The sequence below is a fragment of the Lutjanus erythropterus genome, chromosome 15 (assembly GCF_056507025.1).
Source record: "Lutjanus erythropterus isolate fLutEry1 chromosome 15, fLutEry1.hap2, whole genome shotgun sequence".
Taxonomy (NCBI): domain Eukaryota; kingdom Metazoa; phylum Chordata; class Actinopteri; order Lutjaniformes; family Lutjanidae; genus Lutjanus; species Lutjanus erythropterus.
The window spans coordinates 14,325,308-14,344,375 of NC_139331.1; the positions used below are offsets into that span (position 1 = coordinate 14,325,308).

At 38.6% G+C, this 19,068-nt stretch overlaps 1 protein-coding gene across 4 annotated transcripts; it reads left to right on the top strand.

The window, feature by feature from the left end:
- The first annotated feature begins 6,541 nt into the window (after nt 1–6,541).
- LOC146314157 (uncharacterized) lies at nt 6,542–18,552 on the top strand. Of its 4 annotated transcripts, none has more exons than XM_084738026.1 (7): nt 6,542–6,768; nt 11,674–11,868; nt 13,150–13,279; nt 15,759–15,860; nt 17,236–17,267; nt 17,473–17,499; nt 17,747–18,552. In XM_084738026.1, exons 1-7 carry the CDS (start codon nt 6,609–6,611, stop codon nt 18,013–18,015), a joined length of 915 nt encoding a protein of 304 aa, XP_084594152.1. In that variant the 5' UTR covers nt 6,542–6,608; the 3' UTR covers nt 18,016–18,552. The 4 variants fall into 4 exon arrangements, with proteins under 4 accessions (XP_084594152.1, XP_084594153.1, XP_084594151.1 ...); XM_084738027.1 differs by having other exon boundaries at nt 17,239–17,267; XM_084738025.1 differs by lacking the exon at nt 6,542–6,768 and adding an exon at nt 10,598–11,079 and having other exon boundaries at nt 17,239–17,267.
- The last annotated feature ends 516 nt before the right edge of the window (nt 18,553–19,068 follow it).

Genomic DNA, 19,068 nt, shown 5'->3' on the forward strand with positions numbered 1-19,068 from the left:
GTTACCTGATGCACAACCTGTTGAATCCCATGGAATATATACACAGTATATATAGTATATATATGTATTACTAGAGTCATTCCATTTGATTTCTCAATCAGCTCTGACATACTTAAAATACAGTATATATAAGTATGTATCCACACTGTTAATGTGATTAGATTTGAAAAAGGCATCTGGATGGAGGCCTGACGCGCTGTGCAGACCAACGTAGCACATGTTAGACGTGTAGTTGGATTGAAGGTTGGGGGAGGGGGGTGGGGGGGTTGCCGGTGGGGATGCGTGGGAGGGTGTTTTATACTTAACTGAGTGGTGGTGGATTTCAGACCACACTCATTCATTGCCTTTTAACCTGCAAGTGTTGTACTGTCACTCAGAAAATGAGTAGTGTCAGAGTGTGTGTACCTTTTTGAAAACGTAAAGAGTACCCGATTGCTTTCCTACGCAGCAAAACAGCCCTGTAAATCTTCAACATTGGATAAGGCGTAAAGTTTTCAACACTCTTAAAGCCATCTTTAACTTTTTCTCTATTTGAGCAGCATGACTCCTAACCCAAAACTAAGAAATCAAAACCTTATCATTGGGTTTTATTATTTCTATTAACGCCCAGATTCTTCAAAGAGTTAATATATATTCTCCTACTTTACAATTTGTCCTTAGTAAGAATATTTTATTATGTCAATTTCCTAAGATGGCATATGCAATATATTTTTAGACTTACTATTTTTGGAAAAGTGAACTTAACAAATCAAGAAAAGAATATGCATTATTTTTATTTAATTTCAAATGAGTTTTAAATCATCGCAGCGTTAATTCAGATTTGACCAAATGAAAGAAAGAGGAGAATGAGGGGACTCGATGCCATATGTTATATGACCTTAAAGGTTGTAGATAAGAGGCAGTGAGAAACTCCCTTCCAGGCGATTTCTAATGAAGTGTACATATCTGAACCCAGGAAGCACCGGGCACTCTTTAAACAAGCAGACAGCCAATGCACAGTGTAGTATTTTTGCAAGATCTGTAATAATTATATTTAAAGTAAAAAAAAAAAATATTTAAATGGAGTAAACAATACGATATATTAAGATTTCAATTTAACTTATTTGGAAATACTGTGTCTAATTGATTAACTATATCCTGTTTCTTTGTACTCCAGGATAGAAATGGTTTCTGTTTATTTGTAACTTATAAGTTTAGAAATTAAATGATTGAGTGACAGAGATGTAAATGTTGTTTAGTTTATATCATTTAGTTGTCAGGGCGTGGAGGCGAGACCAAAGCACACACCCTGGCAGACGGGGGAGCAGAAGTGGCCACAGATCTCACAGACACGGATTTGATCCAATTCCCCTTTGAGATACTTTAGAAGTCAGATCTGACCTGTGTGAAGAAACGACTTCCAGCTCTCCTGCCTAACCTGACTGACCTTAAGTGTGACGTTTGGGAGAATGCCTTGGCAACATGGTCACCTGAGCCTTTATTGATTCGTCTGATCAGGGGAGAGACAGAGACGGTACACCTGAGACAGGACGGGACGTCCTCTGGGCTCTGGGTAGAAGATCCCCTCAGGACCAGTTTCCTTTCTCTAAATTTATCCCTATTTCATGGAGGGTTTTCAATTAGAGTCAGTAATTAGGGACTGTATAAAAATTACAAACGGCAGTGAGAAAATGATCAGGATTATATATTTTGAATTTTTACTAAAGGAAGAAAAGTCTGTATTTGTTCAGGAGAACAAAGGAGGCTGTTTCAACTTTTGTGACCTGAGAATTGCATTTTTTTTTTTTTTTGTTCGTTCTGGGGCAAAATACTGTAGTGTTTAAGTACATCATCACCAAAAGAGCTGTCTTCTGGTCCTGTGTGCCATAAATTATTTTAAGATACTGAGGGGAAGGTACACATAAAATGAAGTTCAGAAGCTGAGTTGAGAAAACTTAACAAAGGGTTAGGAAACAACTGTAAATCCTTTTTGATGTTTCTTCACCAACTTAGGTTAATAAGTACACTCAAAGTGCTATTTATTTGTCAAACTTAACATTCCTATTCAAATCTACTCATGTAATTTAGTGAAGATGACTTAAATGATGACATTTGATAAATCAGAAACCGTGTTCTTATGGATTGAAAACAAAAATGAAAAATTATCCACATTTAAAGATATCTGTCTCCTCATAATAAGAAGGCGTTGTTGGTTTGAACCTACCAGCTGTGATTTGAGACATACATTGACTTATACTCTAACATATGGTGTAAGTCACACAGTTTAGTTTGCAGCTCATCAAATGTAATCATTTAAGTTTTATTAATTTCAGTATGTGAGTTTATTGGAATAGTAATCTTAAATTTGACAAACTTAAAATAGCACTTCGAGTGAACTTAGCAGTAGTTGAGTAAACTAAAAAAAAAAGATTTTGCAGGTGGTTGTTTTTAAAGCCTCAGCTTTTCATTTTTACATTTTATTTCAGTTTTTTTGTACATTGAAGGGAGTGTTCAAAGAAAATGTGAATACTGCTGTGGAGGGCCTTTTTTTTTTTAGATTTATTCTCCCTCCCGCCCCCAGTAATTTTCATGCAGTCCCTAATTTAAGTCATTAAAAGTACATGGGTTCCAGTGGGCTGAGAGGAAATGTAGGAAGTTTAATACATTAATAAGCAGATCAAATGAAGGATTTGCTGAAGAGCTTCTCCCACCATCAAAATCAGCTGGCCACCGTTGCCTTTCTCTCAGATGTGCATTGATGGTGTTTGTCCCCTAGAGGGCAGGAATCCTATATGTGCAGAACAGTCTAATGACCACGTCCCAACGCTGCTAAACAGCTTCCTCTCCGTGTCCCCTTTCCTTGCATCCTCATCTTTTTTGCTACTGAGAGAGATGCAGGAACTTCGTGGACAAGGAGACGAAGAAAGCTCAGTGAGGAAGTCGCCATGAGTCTTCCTCCCAAGTGCTGGCCAGCCCTGCAAAAAGCATGGTCTAGATTGTATGTTATTATTTATGTGACTTAATATCCTAGCAGCTCTGCATGGTTGCATCCTTCGTGACCACGACAACAAGGCAGAGCCAGCACTTGGGAGGGGACAGTCAGGTTCTGTGCATGTAAGGTGTCCACAGTGGTAGGGGACAAACACCTTCACTCATGCCACACAGGAAGTGTGTTCACTCCATGAGTCAAAAAAACAAAAACAAAAACAAAAAAAAAACAAAAAAACAAAAGCACCCGACCAACCCATGAGATTCTGCTTTCTGTGTGGTCTATATTGATGCTTATTGTTGACATATATTTTGATATATTTGGAAAAAACTGGGGATATATGGTAAAAAGTCTAGATATTTTTGGAGTAGAAAAGCAACGTGTGTATCAGATTATTGTCACTTTGTCATGCTCTCTGAAAATCTCTTGGATTTTTTGGAAGAATTATATAACATCCCTACTGATTTAATGTTCCATTGAAAGAATATTTATAAATTTTAAGTCCTTTGTGAAAATTCAGTGTGCGAGTCTTTATTATATTTAACCCACTTTTTCATCCTCTATAGGACTTTATACTGTACAAAAGAGAGGTTGTTCTCACCACATGTGATCAATAGGAAGTCTGCTAAGTTCCTCCAGCAAAGCAACTGTCATGCTTACAAGGTCCACAGGAGGTCAGTAGTGAGACAGTGTTCACAGGTCGGGGTCGCACCTCCTTTGACCTCATAATTTAGGCTCCAAATGACACACAGTCTGTGGTCATATGTTGATTTTAATACAGGAGGAGACGTGTTTCAACCCTGTCTCTCCCTTCATGTTTCCTCTCAGCATGTCCTCTGTCAGCAGAGTCATTATCTGCCTTTGGCCTTTATCCCTGTGCAGGCCTCAGAGCATTAGGAATGTCCCGCACACACACACACACACACACACACACACAGAGCACACTACAGGGCCTTAGTGTCTGTTACACACAAAAAAAATGATCTGATGAAGGCTTTGTGCCGAAAGCCATAAGTGTTTGTTTTTTGTGATGGAGCTAAATAAATAACTGAAATGTGAGTATTTTTCCCTCCCTGACTTGAAGACTTGAGTTGTGTTACCTTTTTAGTTTTTTTGTAATATGCTCACGGTGATAACAGCAGCCAGAGCGGATGATTAGTGTGTCATAATAATATAACTGGCTGCACACTTTGACCCCAGAAGCCTCTCAGGTGTTCCAGTCTGCTGTAAGACTGCTCACTGTTTAGTGGTGTAGACGAACCTCATGTTAAAGCTGGTACTTTAAAGGGATAGTTCAGCTAAAAAATCCTTAAAGGTTATTTTAGCTGCAACAAGCAGTTATTTTCACTATTGATTAAAATGCCAGAAAATGTTGAAAAATGTTGATCAGTGTTTTCCAAGGCCCGAGACGTCCTCAAATGTCTTGTTTGTCCACAACCCAAAGATATTCAGTTTATGGTCGCAGAGGATTAAAGAAATAAGAAAATATTCACATTTTAAAACCTAACTGCCCAGCAACAACAGTTTAACTGCTATTTAACTCTTACTTTTAATTGTGCACTCTCCCTGCAAAAATAAACTGTAAATATAAATACTTCAATAATCCATTAACAACATAAGGACACTCAACAAGGTAGATAAGAAAATAAATGCTAAAAAATATTTTTGAAAAAACAGGCAAACTAAATCTGAACTACAACTGGGACCATACTCATAAATATATTAATGATCATGAGAAAAAATGTCTCATGTTTATGGTTTTAATTCTATCGCTGAGACTTATTTATACTCATGCATCATCCTTTAAATGTGAGTGAAATTCTCTGCCACCTATTACTATATTATTTCGTTTTTTGCCGGTTGTTGTCTACATAGGCAATATTTATTGATATATTTTACATTACTCTCTTATTTTCTTCTCAAATTGGAGCTCATACTGTGCACCATCATTGCTATATTACAATCATGATAATAGCAACAACAATTATAGTACTATCATCATTACCATTAGTGTTCTGTTTTTGTAATTCTGGAGATATCAACAAGAAACGTGAATAAAATTATGGTGTGTTTCTCCTACATGTACATTTACACATAGAGAAACATACACAGTAACGCAGAGAGACAAAACATGAAGAACTGTTTCATGAGAAGACAAAAGAAATATGGAGGGAATGAGATGAACAGAAAGCTAAAGCCACTTTCCTCTTTTTATTAAATCACACAGCATGTCATATTTACATTTCAGCACTATGGTCAACAATGCTTTACCATCTTTCATTTGTATTTATGGTTGTGTGAAATATCGGGAAAATAAATGTAGTGCAAAGCAGTTTTGAAACATTCTGGGGAATACAGGACTTTGACAGATCAGCAGAGAGAAGCATCTGCTGGAGAAAGAATCAATCCAGCGAATGCAAAATAGACAGAAAGGCAGCTTACACTGAGGGAGACCCCGACACAATCGCCTAACTGGCTTTTCATCTGCTCCTGTTGTCTTTCTCTGTTGGTCTAATTACCACGTCCGGCTTATTGTCCTCTTGATGACTGTAATTAATCAAGTTCTGCTCCCTAATCTCTGAATCTCATCATCCTTACAGTACACCAGGGCTGGCCACACCGGATGGTAGCCTGATGTAAGCTCTTTTTGGGAACGTAATTGTGTGCTTGTCTGCAACTTTGTGTGCAGCAGCAAATTGCGTGGTCCCTCCCTGCTGTGTTTTTTTCTTTCTGTCAGGAGTGTGTGTTTTCTCAGCACACAGGTCAGTAATTGTTACTCATCGTTTCCTCCTTGAAGCAGTAGCTGTGTGTTTGCAGACAGAGTTATGCAACTTATCTTTCAGGAAGTTATTTTGGGGCATTTAATGTGAAGATGTTTTCCCTGTCTGAGGCCTCCTTGACCCTTGACTGCACAGTCTCTCATGCACATACTCACACACACGTACACACACAGTGGCGGACGCAAGCTGTCTGAAGGGCACGGGTGAAAAAGAATAAAAGGGGCACCAGCTGTATGCAGTCAGGCACCAAAGCCCTGAAAGTCTGTCCGTTTTATCATGTTTTCTCTGCTGGAAGGGCACCACAGAAGGCACATTTTGTCCAATGGAAGGGCATTCTAGAGGGGACTTTATTACATTTTATCCACTGGAGGGACACCCAAGAACACACTTTATCATGTTTTGTTACTGGAACGGCACCCTAGAGGTCAATTTATCATGTTTTGTCTACTTAAAGGGCACTCTAGAGGTTTTGTCCACTGGAAGGGCACCTTAGAGGGCACCTCAGCATGATGTCTTGGGTCTTAGACATTGGTCCACCCTTGAGGGCACTTAATCATGTGTTATCTAACATGGGGAATAACCCCCCCCCCTCCTTGAACTCACCAGTGTATACACACTACAGATTCCTACTCTCTCATACTCTTGTCCTCCCCTGAGCTTCAGATGGCTTACCAGGTCCCTAATCTGTCCTCTGAGTGACATCACCCTCCACACACTCCTCACGGGACAGGACAGCGGGGGGGGGGGGGGCGAGACATGGTGACCACTGGTGGTTTAGGGAAGGTGAATTAGCCCGTCAGTGAAGCGTAGGAGACTTAGTGGGAGCACACAGGATCACTGCGACACATTCTGTCAGGGGCATGGCAGCGGGGACGCTGGAGGGGGACACACACATGGAGGAGATGCTGGACCAGGGCCTGGGGATGGAGGAGACGGCCCACGGGCTGCTGAGGAGGCCCTCACTGAAGGAGAGCTACCACAGTGACTCCCTGTTGGCACCCGACACTGACTTCATGACAGGTACAGAGCTGGGCTGGTTTACATGCTAAAGGGTCAGTTCACCCAAATGACAAAAATATATTCTCATTTACCTCTTGTTGTACATGAGATAGTTTATTTGGTCTCTGCAATTTCTGGCTTCACCCCCTTACAATACAAGTTAATGTAGTTTTGTTTGATTTTGTTTATGGTGCTCAAAACATTGAATAAAGGTTTAAAAAGTTAAATTTACAGAGAAGTTTATCTTAAAACAAACGCAAAATAAATCCCAAACTGCTAAACACTAATTAGGGGCAAGTGACACAAATGACCCGACTCTAATGCAAGAAGTGCATCTTCACTTTCTTAAACATATCAAAAATTGGCGATACACAACATATATGTTTTGCACTGGTTTGCATGTTTGAAGAGAATTGTTCAAACAAGGAAAAGAACAGATCAAGTAATGTTAAAGTTATAGAAAAATACTATATTGTATCCTAAACATACAGACATTCTGCATGTGTCACTCAGACTGAAATCAGATAATTTCAGTGATGTCAATCTTAATTAATTTAAGAATAAAGTGATCGTTTAATAGATTTTATAATAATGGTACAACAAGTGTGTTAATATGTTGGCCTCTGGGAAGGACTAACAGAGACTCATGTCATATAAAATCCCTCCTAAAAAAAAACTTCTTCAGTTTCAGATTGGATTATGAAAACCCTCCAGCACCTGCTAACAGAAAAAAACATGTTCCTTGGGCACTTTTAGTCAAAGCAAGCAGAAAAGTTATATTAACAGTGTGTAATGATACCAAAAACTCAAGGTATGATAATACAATGATAAAAAATGTTATTTATTATGATATTAGACATGAAGGAAAGAAATAATAAAGGCAACTTAATTTTTTTTAATTAAACAATAAATCTGATGTGTACAGCATTTTTTGTTCACGTAGAATTCACTTTTCCTTTTAAATTAAAGTGCCTCTGCTTTCTTTCTGTAATAAAATTAAATAAAAATAGCGAGCTGTGACCTTAGCATGTGCAAAAATTGTCTTTGGCAAATTATACAATTGCATTACAAAAATAATGCACCAGTCAGTATCAGGCCTCTTATAAAATAAAAATAATAAAATAAAATAATCAGCCATGTAACATCATGGGAGATATTGTCACGGTCCAGTGCGGTATTGAAATTTTTTTTTATTGTGATATTGCCATATTTGATTCATTGTTACAACCCTATTAACAGCTCTTATTTAGGCAGGCTATTAAAAACAGTAAATGGTTTTGGCCTCACAGAGTCCTCATCAGGGCAGAAATGATAAAATTAGATTCAATTTGTCCTCTATATAGCTTTTCAGAACCTATTGGATAACCTGACATTGGCACTGTACTTAACCTGTGCAATGCTTTATTGGAACAAGCCAGTTAAAGTCAAACACTAGCCCTGCATACCTGTCCAATGTATCACGCATACCTCACAGTCAAATTGTGGGCGTTCAGGAATGTGCCTCGGCTGGGGAGATTTAGCGAAAATGCCCCGTCCCCTCGGGGATATTTCTATCGGTGGACTAATAAAGTGAAGGATTGCTTGTGCACTTGTGGCCTTTACTGTATGTGTCAGCATGCAGGATGCTGATATGAGCAGACAGATGCTGTTCCTCCTTCATTCAAGAAACACCATCTGCGAGCAGAGATTAAAACACTCCACTGCTTCTCCATGCTTTAACGTATTTTAATTTAGCTGAGATGCATAATAGGCATATGAATTTTGAAACTGTTAGCACTCTCCTGGCTTTGTGTGTGTATGTGTGAATATGTATGTGTGTGTGTGCGTGTGAGTCAGAGGCACAGAGATAGACTTTATGCATGTGTAAGTATGTGTGTTTACATTTGCATGAAAGGCATCCAGGGAGCCTGTCTGTTCTTTGTATAGCTGAGTTAGTGCAGAGATTGAGCTTTGGGCTGCTAATTCCCTTTTACAGCACTGGGATTATGTGCTATTCTAATCCCAATCCCATATGGGAGTGTGGAGGTGGCACGAGGATGATGTCACGGCCAATACAAGAGGAGAAACAGAAAATCACAGGCCTACACCGAGTCACAACTCTCCACGACAGACAGATTACTGCTGGCTGCACGCTTGAATGATTACACTGAAAGTCTGCGCCCACAGCAGATCATCTCTGTCAGGAGGAGAAAACTCACATCTCAAATATCTTAATGAGAACTGAGAAAAAAAAAAAAACATTTTAACACAGGAGAACATGCATTTTAAAAAACAAAAAACTATACAGCAGGGTTTGAGGCTTAATAGACTAAACCCCCAGATCCCTGTCACGTGAACTCAAGTACCCCCTCATCAGCATCACCCATCATGTCCTAAATGTAACTACTTGAATTGATTTTAAACTGAATATTGGATAACTAAAAGTATATAATAGTGGATGATGCAGTGCTTTCTTCATGTAATTAAACTACCAACATTTACATCTGTTTAGTTAAGCTTTCACACTACTACAACTTGAAGTGGTAAAAGCTGGAATTTTCAATTATCCATCACTTAACTTACTTTTAGCTAAAACGTTCGGCTGTTTCTCCATTACTTTTTGCAAACTATCTCAGCAGTTTTTCCCTTGCTTTTTGCTTACATTAACTAAGCTATTTCAAGTGCTGGTTTATCTATTACTTTTACTGCTTAACTGTTACTTTTATCAAACAATCTGCCATTTATTAATTAAATTTACCTATTTTAGCTATTTAGTCCTTTGGCTAATTAAGCCATTTACTAATACGTTTTGGCTAACCATTTCAACCATTAAGCTGTTACTTTTAGCACACTGTTTCAGCTGTTTATCACTTACTTTTAGCTGTCTATTTTAGCAGTTTATCCATTTCTTTTAGCAAACCATTCCAGCCATTTAGCTGTTACTTTTAGCAGACTATTTCAGCCATCTATCCATTAATAAGCTAGTATTTCAACTGTTTAGCCACTAGGCCTACATTTTTAGCAATCCATTTTAACAATTTATCCATATATTTGAACTCCATTACTTGTATTTAACTGTTTACAGTTCAACACACGGTTTCTAGTGTTATACAACTGACTATATGGAATGTATTTTTAATCAGATGATGAGCACTTCTCACTAATCATTACGTAGGGCTGCCCTCAGCAGTGACTTAAGTACCGCATGGAGCAGTGGTGTTGAATAGGATATACTGAATATAATCTTATCATCTTATTCAGTGGTGTTGTCCACACTTGCTGGGAATCACTGGTTTAGATCGAGTAAAAAAAAAAAAAAACACACACACACACACACACACACACACACACACACACACACACACACACACACACACACACAGAGATTGTGTAACTGAACCCTTTTGCTCATAATCAATAATCAATTTTTATCTAAAAACTGCTGGGAAATAATGCTTCATTACATAACAGCAGTTCGTAGCCGATTCCAGTGTTTCTATCGGTGTCCACTCTGCAGCTACAGTACAGCATGTGGTGTTTTTTTATTTTATTTTGTCTCTTCCTCATCCTCCCTGTTACTCGCAGTGACCTGCACCGTGACCTCTGTAACTCTGTGGACGTACAACATGTTTACTGCAGTGTGACACAACAACATTTCAGGTTCATTTCTGCTGTTTCCTCTCTGTGTCTCTATCTCTCATAGTGACATGGGGCTTATGTGTGGGGGCGGGGCCAAAGAGGCTCAGTCTGAGGGATTATCATTGTACTCTGTACACCCACACACACACATACACATACACATACACACACACACACACACATGCACGTGTACAGACAATTTAGGCTGAATTGGACGACTGCTGAGTTTTTAAGCATTATCAACCCCACCCCCACCTTTATACAAGCAAACACCCTGAGCAAAAGAGCTTTAAGCGCTGTCATACACATCACTGTGTCCCAGAGTGAGTCAGACGACCACCAAGGAAACGTGAGAGGATCAAAACATCAGGACCATCATCTCCTGCTGCTGCAGAGACTGTAATACTGCTTGGATGCTACACTCAGAGGAGGACATAACACGAGAAAGACTGCTCTGTGACCGAGTGTGGTGTGTGAGTGTGATTTAAGTGGAGCAAAGGAGATGAGATCTTAGTGGACACCAGCCAGTGGATCAATCTCAGATGGAGGGAGAGTCGGCCTCTCTGAGCGGAGCCAGAGGAGGGAAGAGGAGCGAGAGGGTGTGCTCGCGAGAGGAGAGGAAGAGGAGGAAGACGTCTGGTGTGTTGGAGGAGGCTCCCGCCAGCCAGCAGAGGCACCCTGACAGCTCATCATCAGTGTCCAGTGCCTCCTACGGTATCCATCCACCTCTCAACTGTTGTTTCTGATGATAGGACAGGAAAAATATCAAGTAGGAAGTGACTAAAAGAGAAATAACAGTGTGTTAGTGTTTTGGATGTGCTCTCAGCTACTATTGTTTACATGCTGCTGTAAGTGTGATGACAGTGTGGATGATCTGCTGTGTCCAGCTGTGCTGTGACCTCATTAGCTTGATTTCTGCTCCATAGGAATGAACAGGAGGATGTTAAAGAGCTTAGTCCTTTCTCTGATTATATTTGAATATGGTTGCCAAAAGAGATGAGCCTTTATCATATGTAGGGATTGTTTTCTTTCATACTCAAGATTTTCTCTTACCAAATGGCTGTATGGTTTCAGCATGAGTCAGCTGCATATTCTTGGCTTTCTTTTTTGGCATCTTTCTCTCCCTCTGTGTGTTTTGTGTGGTTCTGCATGTCACTGTCACCCTCAGTTGGTTAACAAGGTCTCTCTGCGAGTTTTTGCGCTTTCTTTTGCTCTGTGAAAATTGCATATTTAAATATATTTAGAGGTGGTCTGATCGATCTATCTATACATAATACCAACACATCCTGTTTTCTCTGATTCTCGCAGATGATCGCAGTTCAGCAGCCAGCGGCCTGGACGTGGCTGACCGGCTGACCTATCTGGAGCAGAGGATGCAGATGCAGGAGGATGAAATCCAGCTGTTGAAGATGGCTCTGGCCGACGTCCTCAAGAGGCTCAACATCTCTGAGGAGCATCAAGCAGCTGCTGCCGCTTGCGGCAGAAGACCATCAGGCCCTAAAGGTGAGTAAAGATCTGTACCATCCATCAGTTTGTGAATTTACAGCAAGGAACGCCAATATGTACAACAGCTTTTATCATGTAGACCTGCACTGTATATTGGATGAGATATTGATGGATTGTTGATGTTGTGCTTTACTAAGCAATCAGTTACTGCCATGTTCCATTTTTATTAATTAAATATGTTGGATCCCTAATTATTCCAGTAATTATTTCTCATAATAACACTTTGTGCAGGAAGTCATTCAATGAAGTTAGCTCAGGATCCTTGTACCATTTTTGCATGTTACACAGTACAAAACAACACATTACAATACAATACTGTAGGTGCTTGCTTTTGGCCTACTATTTGGTTTCAGTTTTAGCTCAGCAGGGGAAAAAGTTTTTGGCACCATTGATCTATAAAACATTTAGGGAAAAATGCCCATCGTCATTTAAGACAAAGATGGTGGCAAATTCCTCACATGTGAGAAACTGAAATATTTTGCACTTTTGCTTGGAAAGTGACTGAAACAATTACTTGATTCTCAGAATAGCTACCAATTAGGTTCTGATCGATTAATCCACTTATATAAATTATATATAGTTTATAGGAAAAAAAAGCTAACAGCTCTAATGTAATCAGCTCTAAAAAAAACTTATGCCAGTCTGGTTGTACTTTATGAAAAGATATGGATTAATTTTTCCAAATGGTTATATGTTTTATCTGAAACTTGTAAGTACATATATGAAAGTCAATCCACAAATAATACCCCTAACAGATATGTATAATATCAAACTTATATGAGTTGGGCAACCATTAATGAAACTGATGTCTTAACTTGCAAATATTGTATAAAAACATTACATGTCACACATAAGACATATGCGTGAAAAAGCATAAAATAAAACAAAAAGACATATATAATGATATTTGTGATATATATATATTTATATATATAAAGCATGTGTCTTTATAACTGATACATGTTTAAGTATTACAGAAAACATAATTTTCCATTCACTTTACTTGTAAACAAGATACAAAATATCAACTTGATTCATACTTAATTCTTATAAGTATGTTGTACAAGAGAAATGTAAAAGTGGCCACTCTCAAAATCACAGTAAATACTAAATCATAGTATGAAAATCATAGTATGAGACATGTAAGTCTTATATGAGGCATACAATACATATAAAACATAAACATTTACAATGGGATGCAGTGAGAAATTCTTACAAGTTCTTTTATAGTCCATAAATTCAAACTTACCTCCCTGTGTGTCATGTGTGTCCCTGCAGTCAGGCCAGTGTCTCTGGCTCTGCCCTCCAGACCGCCCATGGTGACCTCCAGCACCGCCTCTCTGAAGAAGAGCTCCACGCTGCCCTCCAGCTCCACAGCCAGGAACTACAGCCCAACACCGCCCCGCAGGTGAAACCTGCTGCTGCTCAGCCTGCAGGCACTGAAATGATCTCATTAGACTGCCCAAAATCTATATGCAGCAAAAAAATATTGTTTTATGATGTTTTTAAAATAATTTCTTATATAATATATCAACATTTAGGCAGTAAAACAAAGGGTTGAAACTGTTGATTGATTTCTCACTCCTCACAGCTCAGTGCTCATCATGAAACAGACTCAGGGCAGCAAGAAAGCTGCTGCACACAGTGCTGAACTGTTCTAATGAAGCTTCGGCCTCAGATCTCAGGCTTCAGCTCTGATTATCTAATGTGCCAAAGCAATCAGCAAGACACCCTCCATTACCCAAGAAACACTGCACGCGGACACTCAATAATTATTTCAATGCTCGCCTTTATTTCAAAGCAATAAAGCAGTAAACCGTTCTCTGCAGATGTCCTCCTCTCAATTATCTTTCAAATGATACTGTCATTAGATCACATTAGTCAGAGAGAATGATGTTTTTCTCTCCGTGGTACCTTAATGTGCCTCTTCTGTATCTGGGGTCCGCTGATATAATTGCACAGAGAGAGGTAAATCTCCATTCACTTAAAGCTGTCCATTCAGTGTGAAGATGAAGTGAGAAGCATCATCATCATCATCATTACCAACAGTGGTTCATTTCCCTCCCCTCTCATCTCACCTTTTCTCCCCACTAATTAATCCAACCCTGCCTTCTGTCTTCTTTCTCTCACTCACATTGATGTCCACTTGCTTTTGCTTTTTCTCTTTATTACTTGTTGCCTTCAGTTGCCTCTCGTCTGTCTGTCATTCCTTCTCCTCTCAAATGGGAATGGCCACATCTGTTTTCATTCAATGTCTGTCACATGTATTTATCGCTTAGATTTAAAGCAAAACCACCCAGCCATTATCTTTACGATAACACTAACATGTTCACAGCCAAGCGCTGTTCAAAACCACAGCACTTTATTTTAAAGTCTAACAGTTTCCAGAGATATGTCAGGCTGAGTTCAAAATATATTTGTTTAAGTTGATTTGGAATACATTTACACTTCACCATCTGACATGTTGCACCTGTAAAAATACAAAATCGTATTAGATTTTACTGTAAAATACAGAATGTGTGCAGTATGTGTGATACTGAGTGGAAAACAATGTATTTGAAAGGTACTTGAGGGAAATCCTGAGAACTTTGGGGATCAAAGTGGTTATTGACACAGAATCAAATGTATGGAAGTGCAGTAAATTAAAGACACACTAATTTTTAATATTATAATAATGTTACCTCTACTAAGGTAATATCAGAAACAAATTTGGAAACTCAAGTGTCTGAGGTTTCCAGTCACTCTTCTGGGCTTCTCTTTCTTGGATCATGTGACAGAAATGAATCTGAATGTCAGAATAAATCTCATCATTTCTGTCAATTCTTGGTGACCAGCCTTAGTTCAAGTTGAAATTTTTACCTATTAGTGTTCAAATTTCATCAGTCCCATTTGAGCAGCTTAATTTGGTAACATTATGTCTATAATGCATTATAAAATTACATATAATACATTATAGTCTGCTTATAGCACTGCACAATTATAGTTATGAACACTGTTAAGATTAATAATGTTAATAACTTTTACCTGCTAATAATACTTTCTTTTCATTTAACCTTTCTTTAAGGGTTAGGGTATTACAGTACAACTCAGTGACTTACTAGCAGTTATTAAGTATTATAATACCTGACCTTATAAGTCATTAGAAAACACTTTTTAAATGTGTTATGATTATTGTTAGAAATCATTATGGCTACACGAGTGCTTATAACTTTAATTAGAATGTGCTAGAAATTGATTATAGCACATTATGGGTATATTTACAATGCATTATAGACATGAGTGTCATAGAAAGTGTTACCATTGATCTTTTTCACTTTCAATTTTTTTTTTTAGATCTGAAAGTTTTGATGACAAATGAAACTTTGCACATTTAGGCTGCTGGTACAACAATAAGAAGAAAAAACAATGACTTCAATGGTATCTAAATTTCAACATTAAGTAACTGATTAAAATTTGACAGTAAAGTGTTCAGTTATTTACAAGATTCAGATTCTTCCTGTGTTTCATTGCATTCACTGTACTGACATAAAAATACAACTGGAAACTGAACATAAGACTCAGTGAGGAACACGCTTTTGATCTTCCTGTGCAAGTTTGAACTACCGTTCACTTTCTCAAACCTCATCTCTAAGTTTCTTCATCTTTGCAGCTGAAATGTTTGGACTTGCTTGTAAATTTCGATGAGTCATTTCCTGTGGACTGAGAGGGTTTCATGTCAGTTTCCATTCGGGTAAACAAACAGTGTGGCTTCTGAGTCTCGATTACAGTAATATGGATATGTTTGTGGTTTAGACTGTTGAACTGTATGCACTTTGAAAAAAAAGACACCAAAGAGACATAAAAAGGCAAGAGCCATGGCCTTACAGTACTTGCTTTTTCCTTTCCAGCGGTGTGAAGAGTCCACTCGGTAGTGTGAAGGACAGTCCATGTAAGATCACTAAACCACGACCCACCTCAGCAGCCTCCACCTGCAGGAAACTTCAGGAAGGGTAAGAAGCTGTTCTTACATTTCTGCACCTCCATACAAAAGACAAATGATTTACAGCCAAATATAACTCTCAAAATGCAGTTTTATGAAACAGTACAGTACAGTAACAACATATATCTCACAGTGAAATCCTTCACTTTTCTCCTTCTGTTTCTGTTTCGAACTGTAGTTTTGTTTTCCACATAGACTTCGTGAAGCCAGTGCATATATAAATTTCCACTGATTCTGGCGCGACCCAGTTATTCCTGGCCCGATCAAGTCGCAACCAAATCTCTCAAATCAAATCAAGGCTGTTCCAACCCCGACATCCTGTTTTATGTGAAAACACCTTAAACCACAGAGGAACAGTTATCTCAGTCAGCGCATGAGATGTTTAACTGTTTAGTCAACCCGAAACTGATGTGACAAACTGAAGCCTCGAGACAGTCTGATGTGTTCCTGCTCACAGATGGTTGCACCAACAGAAATTAATTTTTAAACGTGATTTAATCCTGGCTTAACTTTAAATTATTTTACACCGCAATACCTTAAAATTCAGAAAAGATTCAGTTTAAACCTCAAATTAGTTTATACTCTAAACTAAGAATAAATTAAATTCTGTTGCACCAAAACTTTAAACTCTAGTTTAAAACATGATCCAAGATTAACTTTAGACTTACACTTGAAGAGGTTTAACTTTTAAAATGGCTTCCGTTTTGACAAGAACTGAGAAAAAAATCAAGTTCCTCAAATAAAGTTAAGGGACAAACTCAGCACAATTGAATTTGATGATGTGTATCTTCTTTGTTTCACTCCAGTTGATCTGTTAAGACAGTCTGACAGACTCCAGGCAGTCTCTTTTTTCCTTATTGTGCTGTTGTCCATTTTTAAATCTTCTGTTATTTGGCCAGATTGCTCCATTAATTCAGCCAACAAGTCTGTCAGCCAACATGCGTAGGCCAAATAGGCATCAACTCACTTTCTGGCTAGCCAGCAATGTAAAATTTTGCTAACTTTGAAGCTAACGAACAATCTAACAGTCTGTTACCTTTGAAGCTAGCAAGCAAAAGTAACATTTTGTTTACTTATTAGCTTGCCAGCAAACAATGTAATATTTTGTTAATTTTTTAGTGAATATAGTCCCCCTCACCCATCCTTGCTAGATCTCAAATTCTATCAAAAAACATGGATTTACTAAACTCAGATTAGTTTTGAATTGTGTACCTAAATCTGGATTTACTCATTTTAAATTTAGTTTTGCTAAACTCTGACTAATCCGAGATTAAATTAATCTTTGTTGGTGCAACACCATCGGTATCTCTTTACTCTGTTTCTCTCTCCTTGTCCTGCCCTCTTCTGTCTCTGCATCTAATTCTCTCTCTTTCTCATTATAACAGCAGCAAGTCCAAGGAGGCTGCAGTAAATGTAGGTAAGTGAGCACTCTGCCTGCCTCCCTGCAGTTTTTTTTTTTCCAGGCTGTATCTGGCAGTATTCAGCCTCATAACAAGAATGTAAAACAGCTGCTGACTAAGCTTCTTTTAGAAAAAGATAAGTGATTTAGCAAAAGACTGACTGATTGCTACATGTACTGTAAATTAATCTGACCTCTCTGTTTGTGTGTATTTGTGGTGCAGGGACAAGGCGTGTGACACACTGCAAAGGTAGGATTCATCCCTAACAATACTTCAGGAATTATCCACTTCCATATATACTATCATTTAAAGATGAGAGCATTGTGTTTGAGTTGTTATTTTATGCCCACCCATTTTTTTCACATCTCACCATGACTTGTGTACCTTCCCTCAACCCTTGAACCCCTGTTTTTTGTCTTTTATCCTAAACCTAACCCCTTAAAACATCCATTGTCACCCTTCTCCCTGACCGACCTCATTTCACCACTTCACTTAGTGACTATGCAGATCTATCTGAGCCCCCTCACAAGAAAGACTGGGTCTTCTGAGACCGCCAAATCTGCTGCGACGGTGCCCGCCAGCAGCGGGCCCGCGGCCGCACCTCAGGTGAAGGCGGGCAACAAGCCACAGGCGAGGAAGACCACTCCATCCTTCACCTTAAACCTGAAAAAAACGACAACCAGCCAGAACACAGCGCAAGAGGATGCGTCCAACTACAAGAGCCCCCTCAAATCGCCCAGCCAGTACTTTCAGATTTGTTACTAAACCAAACCAAACTAAATGTCAAAAGCCTCAATCAACCACTTGAGCAGAAAACTGCAAATAAAGACTTTTTTTCAATGATGAGAAAAACAAGAAATTGATTTTAAAATGAGGATGAGAGCACTAATTTGTGTATGGCAAGACTTATGGCAATGTTTCATGCCATGACTATTTTTTCAAAGATAGTATGAAAGCATTTTCAGTGTTATCATAGATCCATTTCTCACATTAGTACCTGCATATTATCTCATTGAATGCCTGTTTACTGTAAATGTTCCCTTTGTCACTCTATATGTGAAGTTATGGGTTTGATGTGTGTTTGTAGTCGTCTTTGAACACTGGCTGTGTGATGAAGGAGGGAACCTGTGTTTGATGTCCCTGAGTGTGTCTCCTGCCTGTCTGCTGTGATGTTTCTAGTTTAGTCATTGATGTTTCACTTCAAGCATAACTAATATACAGGATGTACCAGAATCAGTCAAAAAAAAAAAAAAGCTCATTGTAGTTCAGGACAAACAATAAAAAAAAACTGTGATCATTCGAGAGGTGGCTCTTTCTTATGTTATCTGATACTAAGTGTGTGTGTGTGTGTATGAGCAGGGTGTGCCATGACCTTTTCAGTTGGATAAACAGTCAAATGAAGACTTATGGAAAACACTGGAGCTGTGCCTGGTACATTTTCCACTCCCACTGTGAGAAAAAAAAACTCTTAGGATTTGATTCACTCCAATAAAGCTGAGTCAAAAGCTGAAAATAAAAACTACATATTTTTCCTCTTACCCATGGTATTATTTATCCATCTACTAGAGACTGTTTTGGTGAGAGCTGCTGAGTTTTGGAGATATTGGTTGTAGACATATAGTCCTACCAGAGCACACTGGAACAACGCTCCGACATTTTTTTTTTCCAAGTGAGAAAATACAATATTTTCAGTAGGCATAATCCGTTTTCTTTTTAAGCGCCAGAAAATCCAATCATCACTAAAACATACAGCCCTGAATATGAGTGATCATAGGTCTTTTTCCAGTTGTTCTGATGAAAAATGTGAGTTGAAGACTC